Source organism: Myotis nattereri, assembly GCF_964212035.1.
Source record: "Myotis nattereri genome assembly, chromosome: X".
Classification (NCBI taxonomy): Eukaryota; Metazoa; Chordata; class Mammalia; order Chiroptera; family Vespertilionidae; genus Myotis; species Myotis nattereri.
The window spans coordinates 86,813,973-86,841,880 of record NC_138078.1 but is presented as its reverse complement, the minus strand read 5'-3'; the positions used below and the strand labels follow the sequence as shown (position 1 = coordinate 86,841,880).

Here is a 27,908-nt window from a genome sequence, read left to right as displayed (position 1 = left end):
TATATATATATACTAAATGTATAAAAACAATTGTATAATTTTTTCCCAAATAGGCTATATGAGTACAGTGAGGCAAGAACTTGAAGATCTGCGGTTTATTTTTAAGCAGATAATGCTAAGCTTATTATGTTGGTGCCAGGAAAGACTCACTACTTACAGATTTGGCTGTAGCAGAAATATACTGGACAACCATCTCGTGCTTGGTGGTAAAATCTTTGTTTCGTAAAGGAGCTTTTCGTTCTTCATTGAGGTTCATGTCCTCCTGTTAGAAAGAACATTTTGAAGAGCATTAGCAAATTTCTGCTTTAAGAGTTTCAAAAGTGATGAATAAATATTAATATTTATTATTTTTGTGGATCCTTTGCTATTATTTTCCACTCTAGATACTGTAATCTTATATAAAATCTACCATATATTCATGGCTCATATTTCTACCTAGTCAAATAATGAGCAGAAAGGAACAATTTTAACTATCCCACAGAATAAATTGGCAGTTTATAGCATGGATATACATCATACAGCCTTAGCAAAGCTATTTATTTGCCCCAATAACAAAAATAAATATAATAACTACCAAACACATACTTTATTATTTTCTATATGCTCCCCTAGCATCACTACTATTTAGAGGAGCAAATAAGGTTTATAAATAAACAATAAATCTATTATGTATAAATTAACAGTAAATTAAAAGTAATTTATATATTACTTAACATATATATATTACTTAATATATATATTACTTAATTTATATATATCTCCTGTTAATTCATAAGAAGTTACTGGATTTGGAAAAAAAAAGAGGTAGAAATATAATTACCTATAATGGGATAACAAAAATCCCTCATTGGAGGGGAAAATGTTCAGTTATAAGAACACATTGTTCGAGGTTCAGTAAATGTTGGTTTGTATGTGGAGAAGTTGAGAATGTGATATGATGCAGCTACTTTGGAAAACAGTCTAGTAGTTCCTCAAAAAGTTACACATAGAGTTATCACATGACCCAGGTTATACCCAAAAGAAATAAAAACATATCCACATCAAAAATGTGTACATGAATGTTCAGTGCAGCATCACCAATGAGTGGAGACAATCCAAATGTCCATCAAGTAAGATGAATGGATAAACAAATGTAATATGTCCATACAAGTGAATGTTATGTAGCCATAAACAGGAATGAAATACTCTTACATGCATGAACCAAGAAATCACATTACGCTAAGTGAAAGAAGCCAGTCACAAAACACACATGTTATATGATTCCATTTATATTAAATGTCCAGAAGAGGCAATTCTATAGAGACAGAAAGTGGATTAGCGGTTGCCAAGGCCCGGGGAGGAGGGGATGGGCAGATTGGGGTGTGACTGCTAATGTGTACAGCGTTTCTTTCTCAGGTGATATAAATATTCTAAACACTGTTGTGATGGTTATACAAGTCTTTGAATATACTTAAAAAACACATTGAACACTTTTAGAGGGCAGACTTAATGATATGTAAATTGTACCTCAATTTTAATTGATTTTTTATCCTTTTATTCTCTTAGTAATTCTGGCCATTACTGTTTTTTTAATCAAGTAAACTAATGGTCAAAGAAAAATACTGAAGTTATTTAACAGAGAGATATGTGACAATGTGGGAGAAAAAACCCCTACAAAGGATCCATGAAAAGTAATCAAACTACACTTATCTCTTAAATAGTAACTACAGTGTCAGCCAGAATCTCACGACCTGTATTTGTACCCACTGCAGTGACTCCTATGACAATTCTTATAAATCTAGTGTATATATACATGATCGCTCCTCCTATCACCTTTATCACTGCCTCTACCCCTACATTTCCTGTCTTATCATCTTATTTCTCATTTGTATGTCATACTTGTTAATGACTTACTTGAAGGCAGAACACATTTTTCTTCTCTCTTTCTCTCTCATAGGCTAGATTTAACACAGTTGAATCAAAAATCACAAACACGAAGTCGGATAGCACTTTTGATGTAGTCCACAAATAACTCATCTATGTTCTGTGTCAACTTCAACTAACAGGGAACTCACTACCTCAGCAGACCGCCCATCCTAACTTAGGGTATTGTGATTTTTGCTAAGGTTTCCTTTAGACGCCTGGATGTGAAATATGTACTTTCTAATTTGTGAACCACTTATTTACTGGACACATACCATGCACCCGGAGCTTTGCTAGGTCTAGGGGAGTGCAAATTTGAAAGTCTGTTTGTACCCACAAATTAAATGGGTTATTTATTTATGAAGCACTTGGGACAATGCCATCTTTCTTAAATAAAAATAATAACCCATGGTCAAGTTTGGAAAATGGATATGTTAAGAAATAATTATAATAGAGGAATGTATATGATGCTTGGGAAACAGAGGACAGATGGAATAGTCAGAGAAGTCTTCACCAGAATTCAGGTCTTAAAGGATTAGGAAAATCTGAGAGAAGGCAAGGAGACGAGAGTGGTCTGCTGTCATGTGTGGCTGCCCAACAGCATTTGCACATGCCCACTACCTTTATTACACCTCACAGTGTCAGTCCCACCTCGCCAAGGAAGAATCTATAGAAACTACATTTTGCCAGTCTCCCTTATAACTAGGGTACAGTCATGTGGCTGAGTTTCCACCAATGAAAGGCAATTATAGGAGGTGTAGATTCAGAAGTAAACTAAGTAAGGAAGTAGGCCACTAGTAAGCCATCCATTTTGCTGGCGTGGGTGGCAAGAGAGGGGATGTTGTTATGGAACTGAAGGCAGCAGCCACATCTTTTGCATCATGACACTTTAATCAAGTGTATTTGGGGTAGCAACAGCTCCTTGTTCGGACTGTATTTCAGTTGTGTGGTTCTGGAATTTATTCCTATAATGATATCTGGAGCCTGTTTCTGCAGCCTATCTTGTTTAAGAGAGCTAACTAATATATCTTAATAGCATTTTTTTTTCTATTTAAACTAGCCGGAGTTTAGTGGATTCTCTTATATTCCATAATTTGGGCTATTAAAGTAATTCAATTGACTAATGATACTAGTAAGAGTCTGAACTAAGAGAGATGGCAGTCAGATAGGAAAGAGGAAATAAACCCAACAACCATGTAAATCTGATTTGAAGGCAGCCTTCTCTCCTTCAGGATAAAGTACACCTACCAGCTTCAACTTATCTTTATGTGACAGGGCTTAGCATCCATATTGCTCTCTCTCAAATATTCTGTGGTTTGACAAATACAAGCAAGGACTTCCACCTCCTTCATCTTGAAATACCATATCTCTATTAATTCAGCATCTGATATTATTACCTTATTGGCAAGCACATTGTTCTACTGACTCACATTGTGTTTGTTTCCATCAAAACCCCAAGTAGTGCTCACATATGCTAGGCCATCTCTCTACTGCCTCAGAACATTCTGGCTAAATTTGTCTCCTGCAATGAGGTTAGCACAAGTCTGCATAGCCCAAGTTAAATCCACTCTGGACACTAACAAGATTGTGTGCCTAGATTTGTGAACTTTACCGCCAGGCCTAAGAGTGTGGTAGTGCCACTGGTAGCAGTCTCTAGGCAGCGAATTTGTTCCCCCCTTCCAGTGGCATTTCCACATTACAATGAACCTCCATTCAAGTTGTAATGGCACACACGGCTAAAATCACGCCATCAGAGTAGAAACATTTTGCATGGAGGTAGGCAGGGCAATAAGAGGAATATGAGATTACAGACCTCAGAGGGCTGTTGTCAAGATGAAGCATGATCATGCTCCTCAAGCCCTGTGCACAGGGGTGGGCAAAAGTAGGTTTACAGTTGTGAGTACTGAAAACAGAGTTTATTCTGGTATCATTACTTATTAGTATACTAGGGGCCCGGTGCACGAAATTTGTGCACTGGGTGGGGGGGTGGGAGAGTGTCCCTCAGCCCAGCCTGCCCCCTCTCACATACTGGGGGCCCTCAGGCGTTGACCCCCATCACCCTCTGATAGCCTGATCAGCCCCTTGCCCAGGCCTGACACCTCCGCCAGAGGTGTCAGGCTTGGACAGGGGACCCCCATCTCCCGCCGATCACTGGCTCTGGCCCCCACCCAGGCCTGAGGCCTCAGCCAGAGGAGTTGACCCTCATCACCCTCTGATCACCAATCACCAGATCGGCCCCTTGACCAGGCCTGAGGCCTCCGGCAGAGGTGTCAGGCCTGGGCAGGGGACCCCCAGCTCCCAGCGGTTGCAGGCTCCGCCCCTGCCCAGGCCTAACGCCTCTGGCCTAGGCGTCCGGCCCAGGCAGCGGGGACCTGCAGTGGCAGCGGGGGGCGCCGTGATCGTGGGCTTCGCTTTAGGCCCAGGCAAGGGACCCCTAGCTCCTGGGACTGCCAGCTTCGACCTTGCCCAGCTCCCATCGCTGGCTCCACCCCTACTTTCTGCTATCACTGGCCAGGGCGGCAAAGGCGCCTGATTCTCCAATCATGGCTGGGGGGCAGGCCGCCTTTGCCCTGCCCCCCAGCTCTTAGTTCCCCCCTGGGTTTCTGATCACTGTCAGTGGCAGGGGGCTTCTTCCTGCTTTCCCTTTCGCCTCCCTGCATTGTGCCTACATATGCAAATTAGCCGCCATCTTGTTGGCAGTTAACTGCTAATCTTAGTTGGCAGTTAACTGCCAATCTTAGTTGGCAGTTAATTTGCATATAGCCCTGATTAGCCAATGAAAACGGTATCGCCGTACGCCAATTACCATTTTTCTCTTTTATTAGTGTAGATTATTTTCCATATGAACAGCTGTAAACCTACTTTTGCCCCACCCTTTACATTAACTAGCCTTCAAAAATGCTAGCTATTAGTGTCAGTATTGCCTCCTCAGTCTCATTTTTTATACCACATTTGATCTTACCCTTTGTTTTAATAATGCAAGGTTGTTTGTAGTTTTCCTGCATGCACTATGCTGGTACACCCTTCCATTACTTTACACATGATGCTGTTCTCTCTGCCTGCACTGTTGCATCTTCACCACCCTCTCCCTCTTTTAACCACGTCTCATCTCATCCCACTCACCCCACCCAGATCCATCTATGAATGACTCACACGTACACTAATTCTTCATATTTTTCCCAAATTACCTCATTTAGAAATAACTATCTTCATTCTATTCTTCATATTAATTCTGATATTGCAGCACTTAAATTGAAACTACCTGATAAGTCTATGTCCCCTAACCTAAAAGGTAACTGAGGGCAGAAACTGGGTCTTTTATATTTTTGTATTCCCAGCAAAGAGCAGAGCTTCTGGAATGCACTAAGCAGTTAATAAATATTTGTTGATCCAATGTGATATTTAGGACCTTCTCTCTAAATACTTTAATTTGCTTTATAGCCATCAAGATGGTCTATACCTATAACTCTGCTGCATAGGTTGACTGGGAATAGGTACCATTCAAATGAACAGAAAAGACCATAATAATGACTCATTTTATTTTTATAGAAATAAGAAATATACTACTAATTAGGCAGCTAATACTTCCAATCCATTAACTCTAGCTTTATAATATAATCATAAAACTAAATAGAGCACTCATAATTCAATATTAATTCTAAACAATATAATTAAATAAAAAACTACTTCTAAACATACTGAGTTCTGATAGAACTCAAAACACAAAAGTAAAGTTTTAGTATGTTTAAGATTTAGTTAGCACTTCTATAATACATGAGAAGAAATTCGTATTTTGTAGTTTTTTAAAATGTTGTTTGAAGTCTAAGTAATTGACCATTTATATTTTTAAAGCCATACTTGTAAACATTAAACCATTTTTCTCCTTCCACGTATGTCATGATGTAATTTTCCCATTATATTTCCCATTATAAGCAAATTCTTTCACTTCTTCAGCAAATACTATATTCTTGAAGTTATCACTAAGAAGCCATATTAGAGTCAACGGAGATTAAAAGTTGAACTAGTTGCCTATTCATTCATTAGTATTCTCATTCATTCATTCATTCTCATTCTCTCTCTCATTTTCCCTCTCTCACCCCATATATCTTTAAATAGATGACAATATAATTTTTAGAACTTTCTCCTCATCTTCTAACATCATACTCTAAATCTTCCACTGTTTTTCTGTTTTGCTTTATGAGAGATAAATTACATTTTTGTAACTCTTCCTTCCCTATAAGAGAGCAGTGGTACTTGTTCCTTCTTTATATAAATTTCTATATTTTCTATAAATTGTTTGTTTCTGCAACATGCCTTGATCCCAGTTTAAGGCTGATTTTCCACCTGTTTTAAAATCTGAAGTGGACTTCACTATCAAATGTTTGCCCTGTGCCTTCTGCTTCTCAACAGTAATTTTTCAAGTATGTTTTTAACTTCAATGTTTAGGGGACCTGAATGAACCAATAATACCCTAGTACCTAAAAATCTGTCCTAGCATGAACAGTGGTTATAGTTATGTTTAATTATTCTAAGGTTATAAATTAACAAACTTTTACAGCACTTGTTTAATTTATTCTTTTCTAAAGATAAGTTCCTTAATTCTTCTAGCTTCTGTGAACCAGAAAAGAAATAATGTTTCTTTCTAAAATTCCAATAAAAATATTAGGGATTTTCTACATAATTAAATAATTGAACAATTCTACCTGGCATTAAATAACTACCTGATGTGTTAAAAAAAATCCAGTTAACTTTATCTATATAGACTGTAGCCACATAACATTTAGAAGCTCAGATGGAAAACAAAGTTAAAGAAAAAAATTGTTGAAATGCATTATGTCTACAAATATTATGGAAACAAAAGCACGATCTTAGGTGAATGTTACCGAGTATGGCACAAAAACTCTTCATCTAATTCTGCTTCCAGCTCCTGTTAGAGGGATCCAACTTTAAATACTTACATATACCTCTTTACCATCATGAGGGTAAATTTAGAACATATATTTAGATATTAGAAAACAAAAATATTATTTTCACTTCCCCCAAATCCTTAATCCTGGGTTTAACATTCAACCAGTGGTTTCCAGAGTCAAGAGATTACATAAAGGATCCACTGCAGTTTGTGAGACATTTATTTGTATTCAGAAACTACAAGAAAATAAGCTTTAATATTTAACATGAGTTTAACACTGGAGCCCTCACTGGATCCATAGGTCCAAATGGTACCTGAGGTATCTTAGGGGAAAGCTGGGGTATTGGCAATGTTTATTTGTTCACTGTCAGTGCACTGCACTGCACATACTGCAGTTTACATGTACCTGGTTAAGTGGATTTGTAGTTTGTTTTATCTAATTTTAACCAAATCACCCTAAAAAATGGAAAAGTGGTTTTAAAAGTTTCCTGCAAAGACAACAGATTGAGGATAATAACATAATACCAGTAATGCAAACACAAGGGAACAAGAAAATGCCAGACTTTTATTATCTCCTACTCTATGTTTGAGCCGTTCATCAGTCATACAATATGGTAAACATAATGAAAATCTAAAGCTAATAAGAAGTGGATACCACAAGATTCAAATTTATTAAGGTAGCTTTGAAATATGGTAGCAATTGTCAATGATGACTCCCACTTTAAGCCACCTCAACTTAACAGACCATTTAAAATCAATTGAATAGCAAAAGACAAAAGGTCTGTGACGTTGGGTAAACACTTGGTAGAAGCAGCTGAAATAATACAGGCAGAAAAACATGACAGTAAACTAGAACAAATGCCTCTGTCAGCAAATACTATTAGAGACACTTAGAAATCACTGCTGGAAATTTGCTAAAACAAGTATTAGAAAAATTACTTAGTGTAAAAGGTTTATCATATAAATGAAAATACAGCTGTTTTTAAACAACTCAGCTTATATTATTTTCTAGATTGCTTCAATAACAAAATATAGAAATTACTTTTCTTCAAGTCACTAATGGAGCAATCTAATAGAGAAAACATGTTACAAAAATAAATGATTTACTTAATAAAAAGATGCTTTATAAAAAATAAAAAAAAAACTAAGTGGGAATGATTACTGAGTAAGGTTACCCCACATGCAAAATTCAAGCTATTGCAAGAAAGAAGTTGAAACCAAAGGACAGAGAGTGCCACACAGAGTCAAGAATGTAGCTATTTTTTATAAAAGTTCAATTTTTCAAATAAAATAGAATAGTTACAATATTTTGAAATTAGATAGAAAATAAGCAAGAAAATGTGTTGTACTTTACAGAGATAGCTCTGGTTATCTCAAGACAAAGCATTTAAAACTGCTGAAATTTAACATGAGTTAGGCATTTTTCACTCACAAAAAGACAAGTGATCCCTTGATAGTTTAACAATTAGTAAAAAAAAAAAAAGGTAACTATTTAAAAGAAATGGCATTGGAAAAAACACACATTAGCAGACGCAACTTCCAGGTCCATCTCCTTGACCCCTGTATGGTTCACTTCTTCCTCCCTCTTCCTGGCATTAGAGCAATGTCTGGAGCGGACATGAGTAGACAAAAATGGGGATGAGGGTCTCCTCATTAAGAATAAAGAAGGAAATTTGCAAAGAGCCCAAGTCCCTGATGACATCTGGCAGAGCCATTTTTAAAGCCAATTTTGAACCCATTTATATAAAAATGTAACACTCTGGATTAGTTGCAAGAACAACTGACTGTCATCAAGGAAGATGGAAATTTACTAGCCATGGTTCAGCAGGAAATCTTGCTTGATTCATAGACCGGACTGAGAAAAGTTAGTACTATGATTTAATAAGTGCTGCTAATGATGTTCTTGTTCCACTTGGACCTACATATCTTTGTCAGATTTATGTTTCAACTACAACAGACATCAAACCAAATATCAAAATAAAATGATCTTGGAACTAAACCTTCTAATTACTGTCTTTTTAACAAGACATAAAAAATGGCATTGTCATTGTTCTTACTAAAAAGTTATTAACCATGACAGAAAAAGCTTTTGTGCCATTAATAAATAAAATAAACTCATTTTAAATCATGGCAAGATCGTGTTCATGTCATGCTTTTCTCATTCTTTACTATGTATTTAATAATGTACATAGTATTAGTACATGCATATATGTATATAATTATTAAGTAAAATATATTGGGGTTACTTGCTCAAACATGGGCAAAAGTAGGTTTACGGTTGTGAGTAAACAAAACCCAGTTTATTCGTATATTATTGTTATTTATTTATTATTGTATTACATATTATTATTAATAGAGGCCCAGTACACAAAATTCATGCACAGGAGAGGGGTTTCTCTCAGCCCGTCCTGCACCCTCTCACAATCTGGGAGCACTGGCTCCTAACTGCTCACCTGCCTGCCTTCCTGATCCCCCCTAACCTCTCTGCCTGCCTGCCTGATTGCCCCTAAACACTCTGCCTGCCTGCCTGATCACCCCTCACTGCCTACCTGCTTGCCTGGTTGCCCCTAACCACATCTGCCTCAGTCCCCGCCACCATGGCTTCTTCCAGCCGGAATGACGTCCAGAAGGTCATTCAACTGTCTGGTCTAATAAGCATATTATGCTTTTATTATTATAGATTATTATTATTGACCTACTTTTGCCCCCTTTGCCACAGGATATGAAGTTAGAGACTACTACACTAGTCCAGAAGTTGAGAAAGTTTTTCTGTAAAGGATCAGACAGTAAATGTTTAGGCTCTGAAGGTCAGAGGGTCTTTGTCACAGCTACTCAACTCTGCAGTTGTAGCACAAAGGGAGCCATTGACAATATGTAAACAAATGGCCATGACTGGGTCCAATAAAACTTTATTTGTGAACACTGAATTTCATATAATTTTCATCTGCCCTGAAAACATCTTCTTTGATTTTCCCCCCCAACCATTTAAAAATATAAAAAAAGCCCTGGCTGGCATGGCCCAGTTGGTTGGGTGTCATCACATACACTGAAAGGTTGCCAGCTGGAATCCAGGTCAGGGCACATGCCTGGGTTGTAGGCTCAATCCTTAGTAGAGGGTGTGCAGGAGGCAGCTGATCGATGTTTCTCTCTCATCAGTGTTTCTATCTCTCCCTGCCTCTCTCTCTAAAATCAATAAAAACCTATTTCAAAAATTGTTAAATATATAAAAACAATTCTTACCCTGTGAGTCATACAAAATGAAATCCTACAGGCAAGGCTGGCATCTTTGTCATCTTTCTATTCCCTGTACTTAATAAAATATCTGGCTTTCAATAGAGAGTTGTCAAAGTTCTCCATGACACACATTTGTCTTTGCTTTTTCTTCCTCACAAGTACACCTTGTGTTCTGCTATGTCACCCCTATTAGAACATAAGCTAACTGGAGGGATTTTCTTTATGTCATTCTCTGCTCTCTCTCCCCAGAGCTTAGAACACTGCCTGGCACATAAAAGGCATTGAGCTTCAATGAACTAAATCGTTCAAACTTGAGAATGCGTTAATGCTTTAAGAAATAAAGACTGCAAATTCAGAAGTGGCACTGGGTTTCATAGCATATTCAGGTATTGAATGTTTCCTCCCTGAGCCCCTGGCACTGGTTTTAAGTATCCACAATAGTCCACTCCAAAATGTTCCAATACCATGGAAATTGGCTTTTTACTTGCTTGTCTCCCTGACTAAACTCTGAGCTCTGTGGGGGGAAAGGAGGTGTTGCATTCATCTTTGTACCACCAGCATGTAGCATAGGACCTGGCATATTGCCCATATAAATAAATGGTTGTGAAAATGCATTGGCAATCAATACTAATAGAACCTTTCAAACAGTAAAAATATTTTGGAAAACATTTCTATGAACAAACCAAGAAAAGAAGCAGTGAACTGTGGAGTTTACCAGTTACAATCAGAACAAATTTGCAAACCTAGTTCCTTTAACTTCTCTTCATGGGACTCCTAGCCTACTATTCTGTCAGTTGTAAAACCTTTGGTGAGAATTATACTTGGAAAGGAAATTAAAAACTAAGCCACATTTAGTTATCTTTCAGACCTGTTTATTGGGTAAATTTTGCTCCTCCTTCCTAAGCTTTTCTTAAGAGTCTGTGTTGACTAGAAATGATGCTGGAGTTTTCTCAGTCTAATGATATGGAGTAAGGATGCTGAAATGAAAATGTAGCCAATGGAAATTAAGCTATCTAGACAATTTCTAGGGATCTAATCACTTCTGAAAACTATTTCCATGGCTTATTATACATTTTCGGATCTACTTTACCAATAATTTGTTTTAATCTATCTTAACCATTAATTAACATTATTTATGTTGAGAGCACTAAAAGGATCTCACTCAAGCTAACCAACTCCTACAAAACAGGTGTTGAGTGAGAAAGAAGCCCATGATAGTAGTCAGCGGTGAATAAGCACACTTCGGCTAAAATATACCGCCTACGGTTCAGCTATTCTCTTAACTAATGAAAGGCAAAAGTGAGAGAACAAAATTAAAAGCTGTAGTATTATTTATCAGAGTTATATCAGATGGAATATGGAACAGATACCTTAGCATTTGTTGCGTATAACTATATTCTTATTAAATTATGACAAAATGCAAAATACATTAATATAAATTGCTGAATAGCAACAAAGTATAAAACATCAAATTTGCACATGGAATCATATGTTAAACATTGTTATTAATAAATAAATTTGAAATGAACTGTGTCTAGAAATTAACACTAAATCATCATAGTCTCATCTTTTGCATATAACCAAACTACTTAATTACCTTTATTAGAATGAAGTCCTTATTGACATATTTATATGAATCCAATGTCACCAGTGCAAGCTGGATCTCCACTCAGTAGATCCTTGTGCTAGCTAATGGAAATTAAATTCCAACTTGAAGACTCAATGTTTATTTTTAAGCTTAAAATGGAAATCCCCTACCACCTCCTCTAGCTCCCCCTAAAAAGAACAACTGCATACAAAAGAGCAACAATATTCAAAAGCAAATGCGAATGTTACAACATATTTATTGCTTGTTCTAACTGCATTAATTCAATTTGGATAAAAATAAATCATCACTATTAAATATTTAACAGTCCTTAACCAGTATGCTCAATGTACAAAAACCAGTTTAGTTAGTCTCAGTAAGCTTAAAATGTTGAGTAGTTGCTCAAGTATAGCATTTTTGATTTCCTTACATTTAAAGTGTCAGGGAGGAGATATTTCACCAACACTACTTAAAGAAAATTAAAAATGCCTCTGATTAACATGAGAAATGCTACTAATATGAACCTTATTCAAATTTAAATTTGGGTTAGAGATGATATGTACTACTACTATATAGTCCAGTCATCCTTTAAAGTTATCCCCCCAAAATGTGGAAGCAGTATTGTTGTTTTGGTTCCACTACTTTTACCCATTTGTGTAAGATTTGAAAACATGACTTTGGGCGAGCAGGGGAAGAGGAATCTTAAAGAGCAATTATAATTTACCCCATGCAGGTAATGATAAAAATCATATAAAAACAAGTGGCTGTTTTTATTATCGAAAGTTTTAATCAAAGAAACACCTCCTTGGAGGAGTGCAAGGGGGAAAAAGGGGAACATCTGTAATACTTTCAACAATAAAGATAAATTTAAAACAAACAAATAAAAAAAAAATACTTCCTAATTTTCAATTAATAGTCAGTGACCATACTCTAAGAACAAAATTCACTTTTACAAACTACTGAAGACACACAGCTAATAAATTGCTTGTGCTCTATAAAATGAGCAATCACCTAAAAGTTTCAAATTTGGAGCTTTAAATCTGTCAGCAATAGCCACTGATACCATTGCTCAGAAGATATGTTCATTATTGTTTCATTGAGTATCCACAATATAAAAGATGACATACAATGCATAGATGACATTCAATGAAACATTCGTAATCTGCTAATATACACTAGTAAAGTAAAACCTAACCACTCAGATCTTTTAGTTAATGAGACTCATTTCATGATTTTACTTAGCTCTAAAGAGCCAAGCGATTTTTAAATGAATTATTAGTAACTAAATAAGACTTCTTATAATCAAATAAAAGTCAATACTTAAAAAAACATGTCCTGCAATAACTAAAGTTTTAGCTGAATATCCCTGATATCTACATCTACAAGTCTGTACAATGAGAAATACTGTTATAGACATGATCCTCAGGCATAACAAGTTTCATTGATCAGAGTAAGATAGGCTTATAGTTGAATACTAGAGGCCCAGTGGACAAAAATTTGTGCACTCGGGGGTGTCCCTCACCCCAGCCTGTGCCCTCTCACAGTCTGGGACCCCTCGGGGGTTGTCCATCTGCTGGTTTAGGCCCGCTCCCCAGGGGATCGCACCTAAGCTGGCAGTCAGACATCCCTCTGGCAGCCCGGGAGCCCTCAGGGGATGTCCACTTGCCAGCGGGGAGCAGGCCTAAGCTGCAGTCGGACATCCTTAGTGCTGCTGAGGAGGCGGGAGAGGCTCCCGCCACCACCGCTGTGCTGGCAGCCATCAGCCTGGCTTGTGGCTGAGCAGAGCTCCCCCTGTGGGAGCACACTGACCACCAGGGGGCATCTCCTGCATTGAGCATCTGCCCCCCTGGAGGTCAGTGTGTGTCATAGTGACTAGTCATTCCCAGTGTTTCTGCTGCTAGGGCCAGTTTGCATATTACCCTTTTATTATATAGGATAGAGGCCTGGTGCATGGGTGGGGCCAGCTGGTTTGCCCTGAAGGGTGTCCCAGATCAGGGTTGGGGTCCCACTAGGGTACCTGGCCAGCCTGGGTGAGGGGCTGATGGCTGTTTGTAGGCTGGTCAAGGCCCCCCAGTGGGGACCCTCACCCCATGGAGGTGTGGCCAGCCTGGGTGAGGGGCTGAGGGCTGTTTTTAGGCTGGCCACAGCCCCTACGGGGTGAGGGGCCCTACTGGGTGCCTGGCCAGCCTGGGTGAGGGGCTGAGGGCCATTTTCAGGCTGGCCACACCCCCTTCAGGGTGGGGGGCCCTACTGGGGTGCCTGGCCAGCCTGGGTGAGGGGCTGATGGCCATTTTCAGGCAGGCCACGGCCGCGGGCTGGAAGCAGGTATCTGGGATTTATTTAACTTCTATAATTGAAACTTTGTAGCCTTGGTCCCACTGGAAGCCTGGGTTGCCCCTGGCAACCCATGTTCCCAGCCCCTCCTTGAGCGGAGGACAGGCCAGTTGGAAGCAGGTATCTGGGATTTATTTATCTTCTATAATTGAAACTTTGTAGCCTTGAGCAGAGCTCAGGGCTGGCCAGGGCAGGCGGGAAGCTTGGCTTCCTCCATCGCAGGGGGCAACCAAGCCTCCTGCTCACTCCAGCTCCGTGGCTGCCACCATCTTTGTGACAGAGTGAGGGTTAATTTGCATATTACTCTTTTATTGGATAGGATTGTCTCTCATTATTTAAGCTTTCACCAAGTTTCACCAAAATATATCATTACCCAGAAATTCCAAATAATTGTATCGGCAATGTTAAAGTAACTTATTTCTTGTCACACATTTCAAAGACAGGAGAGGAAATAAAATCAATGTTGGGGGGTGGAGAGGGGAACATTTTAAATCGAAGAGAATGATCAACTGCATCAAATGCTGCTGATAAGTCAATCAAGATGAGACTGAGAACTGAGCATGGGATTCAGCAGCATGAAGATCTCTGGTGACCTTGGTAACAGTTTTGATGGAATGGTGAGGTGGAAGCCTGGCTGGAGTAAGTTTAGGAGAGAAAGTGAGAGGTGAGAAATCAGAAGCAATCAATATAAAAAAAATTAAGCGAGGTGTTTTGCTTCAAAGGAGAGTAAAAATAAAGCAGTAGCTGGCAAGGGAGATAAGGTCAAGAAAAGGTTTTGTAAAATGAGACAGGTTGTATGCTGCTTGGAATGGCAGAAGACAGAGGAGAAAAATTATTGGGGCAATGTCCCTGAGTAGTTGAAAAGGAATGGAACCTTATACACAAATGGAGGGATTTGGAACATAAAAAGTTCACCTACGGTGACAGGTAGCAAGATAAACTATGTGAGTGCAGGTACTAAAAGTTGGGTAGATATATATGGTGGTGGAAGTTTTCTTCTGATTGCTTCAGTAAATTAAGCAGCAAGGTCATCAGCAGAGTATAAAGATAAGTAAGAGTTCTGAGGATTGAACATCAAAGTACAGGTGTGAAATAGTCATCTAGGAGCACAGCTGAGGGACTGGAGTTGAAATGTATAAAATAATTGTCTGAAAACATCAGGGCCTATTTGGTGCTTTGGAAAAGGAATGTTTCTGATCATTAATAGGGCATTATTGGACTAGAACAGGCAAAACCTGAAGGACAGGAGGAAGACCAGTTAGCAGGCTATTTTAGTATCCTACAAGAAACAACTAGAGAGGGATATTGTCGAAACTAGGGCAAGAGCACCTAGAGGACATTTGAGGAAACAGATGTAAAAGTCATTGCAAAAACCAAGCCAGTATGATTTGGCAAGCAACTGGAAGTGACTGAGAACACCAATGGAGTAGAAGATCGCCCGGAAGTGTCAAGCTTAAGTAAACTAGAGTAGGGCAATGCCACTGATAAACTCAAAAAACTATTTCAATACTGTAAAAATTAGTAACCAGTTGGGAGTTTAAAGCAGTAAGGATAATTTGAGTGAGGCTTGAGTGAAGAGAAGTAAAAAAAATATATATATTGCCCTGACTGGTTTGGCTCAGTGGATAGAGCATAGGCCTGTGGACTGAAAGGTCCCAGGTTCGATTCCAGTCAAGGGCATGTACCTTGGTTGCCGGCACATCCCCAATGGGGGGTGTGCAGGAGGCAGCTAATCAATGTTTCTCTCTCATCGATGTTTCTAACTCTCGATCCCTCTCCCTTCCTCTCTGTAAAAAATCAATAAAATGTATTTTAAAAAAAGAGAGAAAAGAGACATATTAAAAAAAACTATTTAAAAAATTAAAAGTGTTAATCAAGGAATGTTTCTGCTTCTGTTGTTATCATCAGTGCTTTGGAGTTATTAAGATAAGGCAACCAAGTGGTAAATTGAGGGGCAATCTAGGTGATCTAGAATATTGGCAACTAAAGAAAGAACTTTATTTGATAAAGAAAGATAATGGAACACATTTATGAAATTACTTATGCAGAGAGCTTATATGCCAGGCACTATTCTATGAATATCATCTCCCTTAATCCTTTAAGATAAGCATATGAGGTAGATCCTTTTATATCTTTGTTACAGTTAAGGAAAACAAAGTGTACAGATGTTTATATAACCTTTGCAAGTTAATGCGATTAATGGCGAAGCCAGAATTCAAATCCAAGTCGGAATGACCCCAAAGGCCTTGTTCATAACCACTACACAATACACATTTTGTAAAATTAGAAGCATGGGAGAGAGAGCATAGATTATTTAGGAGAATTTCAGAGTTAAAGATCTTACATAGGTGGAATCATTCCAAAGAATAACACAGTCCAACCAAGGTATACTCATGCCAATAATTAGCTAAATGTATAAGTGCAGAAGTGAGAGTTTAGGAAATCAAAGAACTAAGAGCAAAAAAAGCATGGGGCTGTCAACACAATAGTTGAAATCACCAAAACCAAGGGAAAAGTCAAAAGGATAGCCAGGTGCTTTTATCATCAAGGAAGGTCGGCAGATAACAGGCTTCACAAGAGAAAGGGTTGCTGAACGATGGTTCAAAGATGGCATGGAAGGAGCAGGTAGAAAATGGCACACAGGGCTGAAGAGGGTACAAATGGCAGGACTTGTGTCGGGGACAAGCCAGATAGAAGGAACAGTGGTGAGATAGAAGGAATAGTCAAGGAAAAGTTTAAACATAAAGGGAATTAAGTTTGTTTTCATTCAACAACTTTCAACTGATATTTATTGAAGGCCTATTACCTCCTCTTCTAGGCACAGGAGGGAAACAGTGGGGGTGGGATGGGTGGTGACAAGCTGTTCCATAATGAGCAGAGTAGAAGGGTCTGGATTTGCAGTGATTCGTAACCTTTTATTTTGGTGTGGGTGAAGGGACCTTGGGAACTCCTGTGAACTCTAACTCCAGATAAATAGACATCCACCTGAAAATATTACAATGCTAAGTGGGAGAGAATAAAGAAATCATGAGTCAGAATCTCCACTTCTTTTCTGGTCAAGCAAGCCAGTGTAATACGGCCCAAACCTCATCTCTCTCCTCTCCTACCATAAACTAGTGAATACCCAAAATACGATATTTATTATCCTATCTAATAAAAGAGAAACATGGTAATTAGCATACGACCGCTACCATTCCCATTGGCTAATCAGGGCGATATGCAAAATTAACTGCCAGCCAAGATGGCTGCCGGCAGCCAGGCAGCTGGAAGCGAACATGAGGCTTGCTTGCTTCAGTGACGGAGGACTCCAACGTTCCCCGCCTGCCTTGCCGGCCTCTGAGCTTGCAGTCTGAAACATTGTAACAAATATAGAAGCTAAACAAATCCCCAGAAACCTGCTTTCAGCCCGCAGGGATCTCAGAGCTGGAGTTATACATTGTTTCGATTATAGAACACAAACAAACCAGATACCTGCTTTCAGCAGCAGAGGCCTCAGAGCTGGAGCCAGAGCTAAAGCTGGCCCAGAATAAAAAAAAAAAAAAAAAGGAGCAGTTGGGAGCTTCAGTCACCCGCCAGCCTGAAAACAGCCCTCAGACCCTCACCCAGACTGGCCAGGCACCACAGTGGGGGCCCCCACCCTGAAGGGGGTGTGACCAGCTGCAAACAGCCATCATCCCCTCATCCAGGCTGGCCAGGCACCCCAGTGGGGACCCCCACCCTGATCCAGGACACCCTTCAGGGCAAACCAGCCAGCCCCACCCATGCACCAGGCCTCTATCCTATATAGTAAAAGGGTAACATGCCTCCCAGCACCAGGATCAGCGGAGCCATGAGGCCTCCCAGCACCGGGATCAGCGTGACAGGGGGCAGCGCCCAAACCCCTGATAGCCCTGTGGCTCTGTGTGTGACAGGGGGTGGGGCCACAACCTCCCTAACCGCCCTGCTCTGTTTGTGACAGGGGAAGGCGCACCAACCTCCTGATCAGCCCTGCTTTGGGCCTGATACGGGGGAGCTCCCCAACCCCCTGATCGCTCTGTGGCTCTGTGTGTCACAGGGTGCAGCGCCCCAACCCCCCCTCCCATGGGCCCTGCTCTGTGTGTGACAGGGTAGAGCCATAACCTCCCCATCGGCCCTGCCCTGAGTGTGAGAGTGGCAGCGCCCCAACCCCCTGATCGGTCCTGCTCTGTGGGTGATAGAGGGTGGCGTCCCAACCCCCCCCCCCCACGGGCCCTGCTCTTTGTGTGATGCGGTAGAGCCATAACCTCCCCATCGGCCCTGCCCTGAGTGTGACAGTGGCGGTACCCCAAACCCCTGATCGGCCCTGCTCTGTGGGTGATAGAGAGCGGCGCCCCAACCCCCTGATCCGCCCTGCTGTGTGTGTGACAGGGGGCGGTACCCCAACTCCCCTATCGGCCCTACTCTGTGAGTGGCAGGGGGGAGCTCCTCAACCCCCTGATCGACCCTGCTCTGTGCGTGATAGGGGGGAGCTCCCCAACCCCCCTGATGGGCCCTGCTCTGTGCATGACAGGGGGGAGCTCCCCAACCCCCTGATTAGCCCTGCTCTGTGTGTGACAGGGGGTAGCACCACAACCTCCCCATCGAACCTGCCTTGAGTGTGACAGGAGGCAGTGACCCAACCCCCCAATCGGCCCTACCCTGAGCGTGACTGAGGGTGGCATTGCAACCTCCCGATCCGCCCTGCTCTGTGCATGACAGGGGCGGCGCCCCAACTCCCCAATCAGCCCTGCTCTGAGCCCGACCAGGGGCTGCACCTAGGGATTGGGCCTGCCCTCTGCCACCCAGGAGCAGGCCTAAGCCAGCAGGGCATTATCTCCCAAGGGGTCCCAGACTGCGAGAGGGCACAGGCCAGGTAGAGGGACTCCCCCTTCCCCCCCGAGTGCACAAATTTTTGTGCACCGGGCCTCTAGTCTAATATAAGAAATAACATAGACCTCAAGCTATAAAATATAAGCAACATGCTAGGAAATGTTGGTTGTGTGACTATTGCTATAGAACAAACTTGGAGGAATTAATATCTCTGCCCCCAGTAATGGTTTTATCACTTCTTCCCTCCCAATTCTGTTTCATATACCGAACAAGATACCTTGTGCAGCAAAGAGGATTTAGGCCTGTTCCACTTTATAGAAACAGGAACACAAATTAGTTACCTGAAAATTTGATTTGATGTGCCAGAGACTACAAAATGCTACAGATCAAAAGTAAGTAAGACAGCCTCTGCTTTTAGGAGCTCAAACTGGAAGAGATAAGTAGGAATGTTAGCTCAAAAAACAGATACTTTTGAAAATAGTTCTGCTGTATCGGCCAAGTTTCTGGTCCATCCTTTATGTGACATAAACACAGTCCATACAAACATACCTACTTAAAACCCAGTATTATTCCGGGCACACGCATTTTTAAATTACAACAAATGTAGGGGTCCACCTTACCATCATTTTTTCAAAGAGATCCAGTACTTCTTTTTCTGACAAATTCAAAGATCGTTCATCGTATAATGGCTGAGGTGCTGGAAATTCATTCATCGCAACTTGAGAATCAATAGGATGTTGAATAAGATGTTTTTCTTTTTTGACAGTAGATTTTCTAAAACTTGTAATTCGGTCACGCTGCAAAGAGAAAACAACAACAAATAAGCCCTAAAAAGGAGATTGGGAATCACAAAAAAAAAGGAACTGAAACATCAAAATGGCACTTAGTATGACACACAACATTATTGCCTTTTGACAAAATATGTTATTTTAAGCAGCAAGCTCCGGTTAGAGATTGTACTATTTTGAAACCCTGAAGTAGCTCTCCAGCCTCAGCGGTCTGGGGGCTGAAAAGTATTCCTTAAAAAGTAAAACTCAGTTCTCCGTCATTTCAGTTTTGCACAGGAAGTAGGTAAACAAAAAGTCCTGCATCAAAGTCATGTGGGTTGTTTCAGGGAGAATGTGTCTTTGTTGGCAACTTTCAAATCATGAGAAAGAGAGAAAGAAAATAAAAAGAGCTTCTGATATCCAGTTCTAAGGGGATGTTATAGTAATGTTTGTCTTCTTCAAGGTGCCAAAAATTGTGACAAGTATCTGTGAGTACTTGCTCAGTGTAGCAGTAGAGTATCGTGGTTAAGAGCACAAATTCTGAAGGCAGACTACCTGAGTATGAATCTGCCTTTTACTTGCTCAGTTTGCCTGTGCAAATTAGATAGTCTCTGTTTCCTCATCTCCAAAACAGCACAATGAGCCCTAGCCAGTTTGGCTTAATGGATATAGCATCGGCCTGCAGACTGAAGGGTCCCAGGTTTGATTTTGGCAAAGGGCACAAGACTGGGTTGCGGGCTCAATCCCCAGTGGGGGGTGTGCAGGAGCAGCCGATCAGTGATTTTTCTCTCATCACTGATATTTCTATCTCTCCCTCCCTCTCCCTTCCTCTCTGAAATAAATAAAAAAATATAAAAATAAAAATAAAAAGTAATATAGCACAATGATTTAACATGTCACATAAGTAAATAATGATATTACTTACACCATAGGGTTATTGTGCAATAAAATAAATTGATATGCCTAATGCATTTAGCTGCTATTTATTATTGTTGTTCTTACTATTACTATTATTTCCTCTACCTTTTTTTTCTGCCCTAAAAAGTAGAACCAACAAGACATCACCTTTTCTTTTTACTGGAAACACAACATAAACAGAAATATCTTAATCCTACAAACACTATTATGAAGAACTTGCTATTTAATGGATATTGACTCTGAACCATTGATTCCATGTACAATCTCTAATAATTAGCTTTCTATTTCACATAAAGTGGGTTAACGACTCCAGTTGCACGTAAACAGGCCATTCTGTTTTAAACCACAAAACATTAGACATCAAAAATTAGTAAGGACCATAAAACTGAATGCAGCTCGGTTTTATTCTGTTTCTGTTAGGAAGCACATGCACACTGTCAGCTCACGTTAAACAAACAAGCAGACACAGGGCAGATGCAAGGACTGCGTGTCTTCACTGTTAGGTTACCGAGTCCTTATACATTACTTCAACAATACAAAAAGCGTCAAGAAGTCATTACTGCAACTTATGTAAGTTTCTGTTGACCCCCAGTAAAAAAACAAACAGACCTTTCATATTGATTCAAAGAACACTTTTTTTTTTTCTTAAAAGGTGTGCTTTGAAATAAATATGAGTAGTTTTAAGCAGCTTATTTAGGATTACAAAAATGATTTTAGTATGTGGTTGCTTACAAAGAGATTATATAAATCATAATATTCTAGAGCTGGGAAGAAACTTGAAAAATAATCCAAACCAACTCTCTCATTTCACAGAAAAAGTGACTCCCTAAATTCACGAGTCTCTGGTTTCTATCCCAGTGTTCACAGTAAGGTTCATTTTTTTAAAATCATCTTTAACAATATTTTCAAATTTTCTTTAAACTCTGAGAAAAATTAAGTTGGTTTAGATATGTAGTATATCTTTGAACAACTGAAGAAAAAAATATTAAGCAATCCCAAATAAGCTGAGTACATATTCAACAGTCAAATTTCACTAAAAGATATGGTGGACATAAAAGCATTCAAATATGCAATCAACCGTTAAATCAACATACCTCTGTTCCTGTCCCTTCATATCATTTAATATTTACTTTTGCCGACCTGGCTTTTCTACTGAGTAGCATTATTTACATATATATTTGATCTTCCACTATGCCCTTCATTTCTATCTAGAAAACTGGCTTTTGCTTTCAGCTATATCTTGATAAGAAAATGAAGTTAATCTGAATACTTTCACCTCCTTAAATTACTAACAGTATTTTACATTATTTGTAGATAGGTAATTTCACCAAGTAAAAATTGGCATTGCTTACAATACTGTTTCTTTAAAGTTTAGCTATAAAAGGGCACATTTAAATTTTAAAGCCCATAACTTTTAATAAGATTTACTGTGATAGATTCAGCTCAAAAATATTTAAGGATTTTAAATATCTGACTAACATAATGAACGTAACCTCCTTTCTATGTTACATTAATTTCTTCCAATATTCATATTACTAGTTAACATATTCACAGTCAATTTTCTTAAGCTATCAAAAAAGGAAACATCTGGATTTTCCAGAGTGATATTTACAGAGATTTTTTTTAATTTGGTTAAGGTATATACCAAGATGATAATATCAAAATTTTGTTGAGATTTCATATAATTGTTTTATGTTAAAATTCAAACAAAGAAGTCATTCTATTGAAAATTCTTCCATTCTACTGTACTTTGTAAACATCCAAACATTCTATATCTTACATATATCAATGCTGTAATGTCCACTCACTTTAATATAAAAGCAACATGCATAAGTAATGCAATAACATGCTATTAAAGACCACCTTACCACATCATCTGCCAAAGTTTTTATTTGAATGTTCTATTAAAACCAAAAGAAAAAAAGAAACACCTGTCAATAAGAGAAACTCATAGATAAAACAATAATTGAATAATTCTCATTTTTATTTTATCAAGTATAACTAGTCAAAAATAATCAGACAGTTTAAATATATTAACAAGCACATTTTTTACAAAAGGAAAAAAAAACAACTTTTTAAAAATTTAAAATAAAGGGTGGGGTGGGGATGTCTATTTGTTTTTAAAGATGGTGCGCAAGGTCCCGAAGTCACATTTGGATCAGACATCATGGCCACAGTGTTCAAACATAAGAAAACATACAGTGAAGTCATAAGCCCCTTACAAGTTTTTTCAAAGTTTTAGAATGAATGATCATGTTTTTACAATAGATAACTTTAAAAATATATACAAATAAGAAGAAAAATGTCATATTTAATAGTAATAAAATATAACACAATAGCTCAGTCTAGAACTCTGTTATATCTGATGGGTGTTTAAAGAACATCTTTATAAATAGTCTCGATAAACTGAACTTAGTGATTCTTTTAATATATGCCCATTTCTCAAAAACTCCAACACTTTTTTTGGATGTGGCTCTCTACTTCTAATGCTGAAAATCACTGGAAATGGTGTATTCTAGTTAATAAAATACAGTGGTTAATAAACACTACCACATAACATACATTGGCACCATGATCTGAAGAATCAGAATACAATAATACTAAAGTAATAAAGCAATACTAAAGTAAGCAAAGTAACATCTAATAATTTAGTAATCTTCATGATTCAGAAGATACTTCAAGATCTTACAATAACATACAATTAGCATGAACGGCAGTTATTATATTATAAATGTTTTGAACTGCCAACCAAGTGACAAGATTAGGGAAGAACAAGTTTTGTTTAAATTGCCTGTTAGGAATTGAAATTAACCCTTCTGCTACATCTTGTACATTTATTTCCTACAACATAAACTAATGATATACATCAACTTGGTCATGCGTGCTCACATCCCTTTTTACTAAGCGAAATATGGTCTTCTCACTGATGGGGAGAAGTCCATTATGAGTTTTAAGGAAGTGAGAATTATTTGGTCTCAGGATCTCATGAAATTGTCTTCAAATAGCACCAACAAAATGCTGTAAAGATCACCCTCCTCTCAATCAGCTGGGACAAACAAACTATTATCTGCACATTTCATTTTCTACTCTCAATCCATCGATTCCCTCAGGGATCTACACTTCTACATCTTTATACAATGCCTTCACTATATCCTGCTGACACAATTCCCAATCAATCTTTATTGCCTGAGGAAAATAAAAGAGGGGGGGATTAGTTACATCAGAAAGGAAGCTATTTTAAGAGAGAACTCCCTAGGACTATCTCCAGCTGGTATTTTCTCTTTAATTTTCCCTGTGGATTACCGGAAACTGTTTTATGCACAATGGCAAACTTCATGATCTCCTGTAATGTAAAATCAGAGTGCAAAATGTCAAAGCTTCAAAGGTGCCTCAACTACCCTGTTACCATCTGGATATGTATCTGTCCACCTTATTATTAGCCAGATTATATAGTTCTTCAAGCAATGCCTGTTTTTCTTCTCTTCCCATTCTGTGGGGTTATAAACTCAAGACTAGAAACAAATCTGTATCTTCAACGTTAGAATGTAAATTAGGGGAAAAATATAATTTTATTTTGTCAAATTCTCTATGGTAAGGTACACATACGTGTGGAATGCTTTAAATCTATATCTCGGTTTTTAATATAATGTTGACAGTTTAATAGGAGGACAGAAGAAAAAAAGTAATGCTAGCAATATTATCACCTTGTCTATGGGAAGAAACTTGAGTGTTTTTCTCTTTTTTAAGTTAACATATTTTTGTCCATATTAAATCACACATTAAAGAGTGAGAGACTATTAAAGTTAGATGGAATTTGAGAGCATCTAGTCAAAACGTCTCATTTTACAAGTGACGAAACTGAAGCTTGAAGACGATGAGTAAATTCCCAAAGGACCACAGATCTGGTTATTACTTGGTACTAAATCTTAGTCAACATGTGACCTTTTCAGTGAGTATAATTAAGCTCTAGGACATTAGGACTGAATTACTGAATTGAAACAGTTCATGATAATCTCACGTTCAGAGATACCCCTTTGTGGGTAACTGCCCTTTTGCCACCATTACCCAGGGCTCAAGCATCATTGCAAAGAGCATTCCCCTGGCACCCATAGTCCTTCCCCAACACATTTTACATGTCATCTACTAAACTCAATTTGACCAATATACTTTATGCTCTTTGAGTGCTAATCAGCTAGTTATTCTCCATATACAAGCTATATGCTAATTTAGGTTATTCAGAATTCTTAAATTTTACATTCCTAATTATTCCTTAATACTGCCACAATTCTAAAAGTCAGACCACTTCTAGGTGGGTGGCAGGAGGGAAAAATGAGTATACAATTAATAACCCAATGAGCACTACATGAGCAGGAAGTGGGCAAAGTGTCTCAGAGGGTCAGACAGACATTCACAAAGGAGGGTAACATTTATTAATGGTTAGGTTTGCATTCCATTTATCCAGGCTTAAGATTCCCATGCCACCTTTCCTTCATTCCCTATAGTCAAGCAGCTGTCAAGTTCCATGGTAATCTTCCTGCAGTTCCCTCTTCATCCTCACTCAAAACATCCTACTTTAGATTCTAATCATCAGCAAGGCAACTCTCGTAATAATTACCTCTGCTTCCACTCTTTTCTCACTGCCAAGGTCCTCTTCTTAAAGCAGAGATCTGGTTCCAACCACCATCACCTCCTACCTAGATTTCTGGAATACAGTGGGGCCTTGACTTACGAGTGTCCTGACTAATGAGTTTTTCGAGATATGAGCCGTCTCTCGACCGATTTTTTGCTTTGAGTTGCGAGCTAAAATTCGGGTTATGAGCCAGCTTCAGATACCCCACCACTAGTGGGCACAGCGAACGTCACAGTGAATACCACAACATCAGCCCAGCATCACGTGTCTCACTCGTTCACTTTTTGATTTGACATACGAGTAATTTGAGTTACGAGCTCCGTCATGGAATGAATTAAACTCGTAAGTCAAAGCCCCACTGTAGCCTCCTAATCTGTCTCCCTACTTACATTTTCAACCTCCTACAGTTAATTTTGAACAGACTGAAGTGATACTGTTAACATCAAAATCAGATCATGTCACTCTTCTGCTCAATGCTTTCCAATGACGCTCTATTTTCACTGCATGTGAAAGTCAAAATCCTTACAATAGCCTACAAAGAAGGCCCTATGGATCTGCATACTCGCTATATCCCTCTGACCTCACCTTCTACTACTGCCCCTTTCATCCACTCTGCTTCAGTCACACTGACCACCTCACTATTCTTCAATAAGGCAATAAGCCTCATGCACTAGCTCCTTCCTCTGCCTAGACTGCTCTTTTCCATTATCCATATAGCTCACTCCATCACCACCACCATCCCCCTTCCAAGTTTTTGCTCAGTGAGCTCTACTTTATCGATTCTGTTTAAATGGAAACACCTCCTCTGGGTATGCCTGACTTTCCTTACTGTGCTCTACTTTTCCTTGCTTCAGTAGGACTTATCACATTTTAACATGGTCTATACCAGTGATGGCGAACCTATGACACGCGTGTCAGAGGTGACACGCAAACTCATTTTTTTGGTTGATTTTTCTTCGTTAAATGGCATTTAAATATATAAAATAAATATCAAAAATATAAGTCTTTGTTTTATTATGGTTGCAAATATAAAAAAATTTCTATATGTGACACGGCACCAGAGTTAAGTTAGGGTTTTTCAAAATGCTGACACGCTGAGCTCAAAAGTTTTGCCATCACTGGTCTATACTTTACTTTTTTTTGTCTGTAGGCTCCATGAGAATAGAGATATTCATCTGTTTGATTCAGGGATGCACCCCTAATGCCTAGAGCATTGCTTGGCAAAGGCACACTAAAAATTATGACTGTCACACACCTGTTCATAGTCAATTGCTTCTAATACAGGATAAAGACTAATAGCCTTGGAGAAACCAAGATGGTGGCATAGGTAAACACCGGAAATTGCTGCCTCGCACCACCACTTCAAAAATACAACTAAAAGACAAAACAGACGCCATCCAGAACCACAGGAAGGCTGGCTGAGTAGAAATTCTACAACTAGAAGGAAAGAGAAAAGCACACTGAGACTCAGAGGAGGTGCGGAAGTAAAGTGCAGAGGTACCGAGGCGCACGCTGAAAGGGCTGGCAACTGAGGACACGGTTGTCTTTTTCAATCGGGAGGGAGACACATGCTCCCACTCTGAACTCCAGTTCCAGGCTAGTCTCTGGGGACCCAGACTCATACGGGGAGAAACTGGACTGGCGAAACTGGACTGTCTGGCAGTGAGCGGAACTCAAGGGCGGCTTTCTCTCAGAGGTGCTTACAGCGATTACCAGGACACTGAGACTCGGGACCTCTTAGGGTAGGACTGAGGATCAGCCATAGCTGTTTGCTCTGCCCTGTTGATTCCCTGAAACCCTGCCCTACCCAAGCTGTGCGCAGAGGCTTTTGCATATGAATGACCTGGCCCTTTGCAATCTAAAATTACCTAACAAACTGCAGCTGGGTCAAAGAGACCCAGAACTTCCAAAAGAAGGCCCAAGGCCCCACAGCAGATTGCATTGCTTCACAGCTGGGCCTCATCTGGGCACCTCCAAATCCCAAACAAAGAAGAGGAATCTGCAGATCTCGCCATAGCTCCTGCTGGGTAGCCTCAGGAGGAGGATAAATTAGCACCTCCTTAGAGATCCAAGTGCCAGTGTACCCAGTGGTCAGAGTGGGTCCATCCAAACTAAACTCCTCAGATCCATAAGGGACACACTCAGGGGGCAGTCTCAGTGAGCACCAAAGCCCCACTGAAGCAAGTCTTGCCCCAGAAGGGTGTCTCCAGCACAGAAGTTCTCCCACCATAGACACAGCTGATTCTCACAGCTGATTGGCCTGGAGGTCAATTCCTCCCAGTGATACCAACTACAGTCAAGGCTTAACTACAACAAGACTGTGCACACAGCCCACAAAGGGGTGCACCAAGAGTGTCCACCTCAGGTAACTAGGGAGGCTAAGCTACTGGGCCCTATAGGACACCTAACAGAGAAAGCCACCCTATCAACACAGGGAAGCAGCCAAAATGCAGAGACAAAGAAACAGGTCACAAATGACAGAAATGGAGGAAAGCAAACTACTGGATATAGAGTTCAAAACCAAACTTATAAGGTTTTTCAAGAATTTTCTAGAAACCGCCGATAAATTTAGTGAGACCCTCAATAAATCTAGTGAGACCCTCAAGGATATGAAAAAGGACCAAATAGAAATTAAGCATACACTGACTAAAAAAAAAGAATATTATACAGAGATCTAACAGCAGACTAGAGGATCACAAGAATCAAGTCAAAGATTTGAAATACGAAGAAGTAAAAAACACCCAACCGGAAAAGAAAAAAGAATCCAAAAATATGAAGATAGCGTAAGGAGCCTCTGGGACA

General features: G+C 39.5%; 1 protein-coding gene across 1 annotated transcript in view; it reads right to left on the bottom strand.

Annotated features, from left to right (window-relative positions):
* The window catches only part of DIAPH2 (diaphanous related formin 2), a 940,956-nt gene that overhangs the window by 861,469 nt on the left and 51,579 nt on the right, over positions 1–27,908 (bottom strand). The window contains exons 2-4 of the mRNA XM_081115447.1: positions 22,345–22,377; positions 19,412–19,588; positions 158–262 (exon numbers count right to left, since the gene is read on the bottom strand). Coding sequence (XP_080971573.1) covers positions 158–262; positions 19,412–19,588; positions 22,345–22,377 — 315 coding nt within the window. The remainder of the gene's footprint in view (positions 1–157; positions 263–19,411; positions 19,589–22,344; positions 22,378–27,908) is intronic.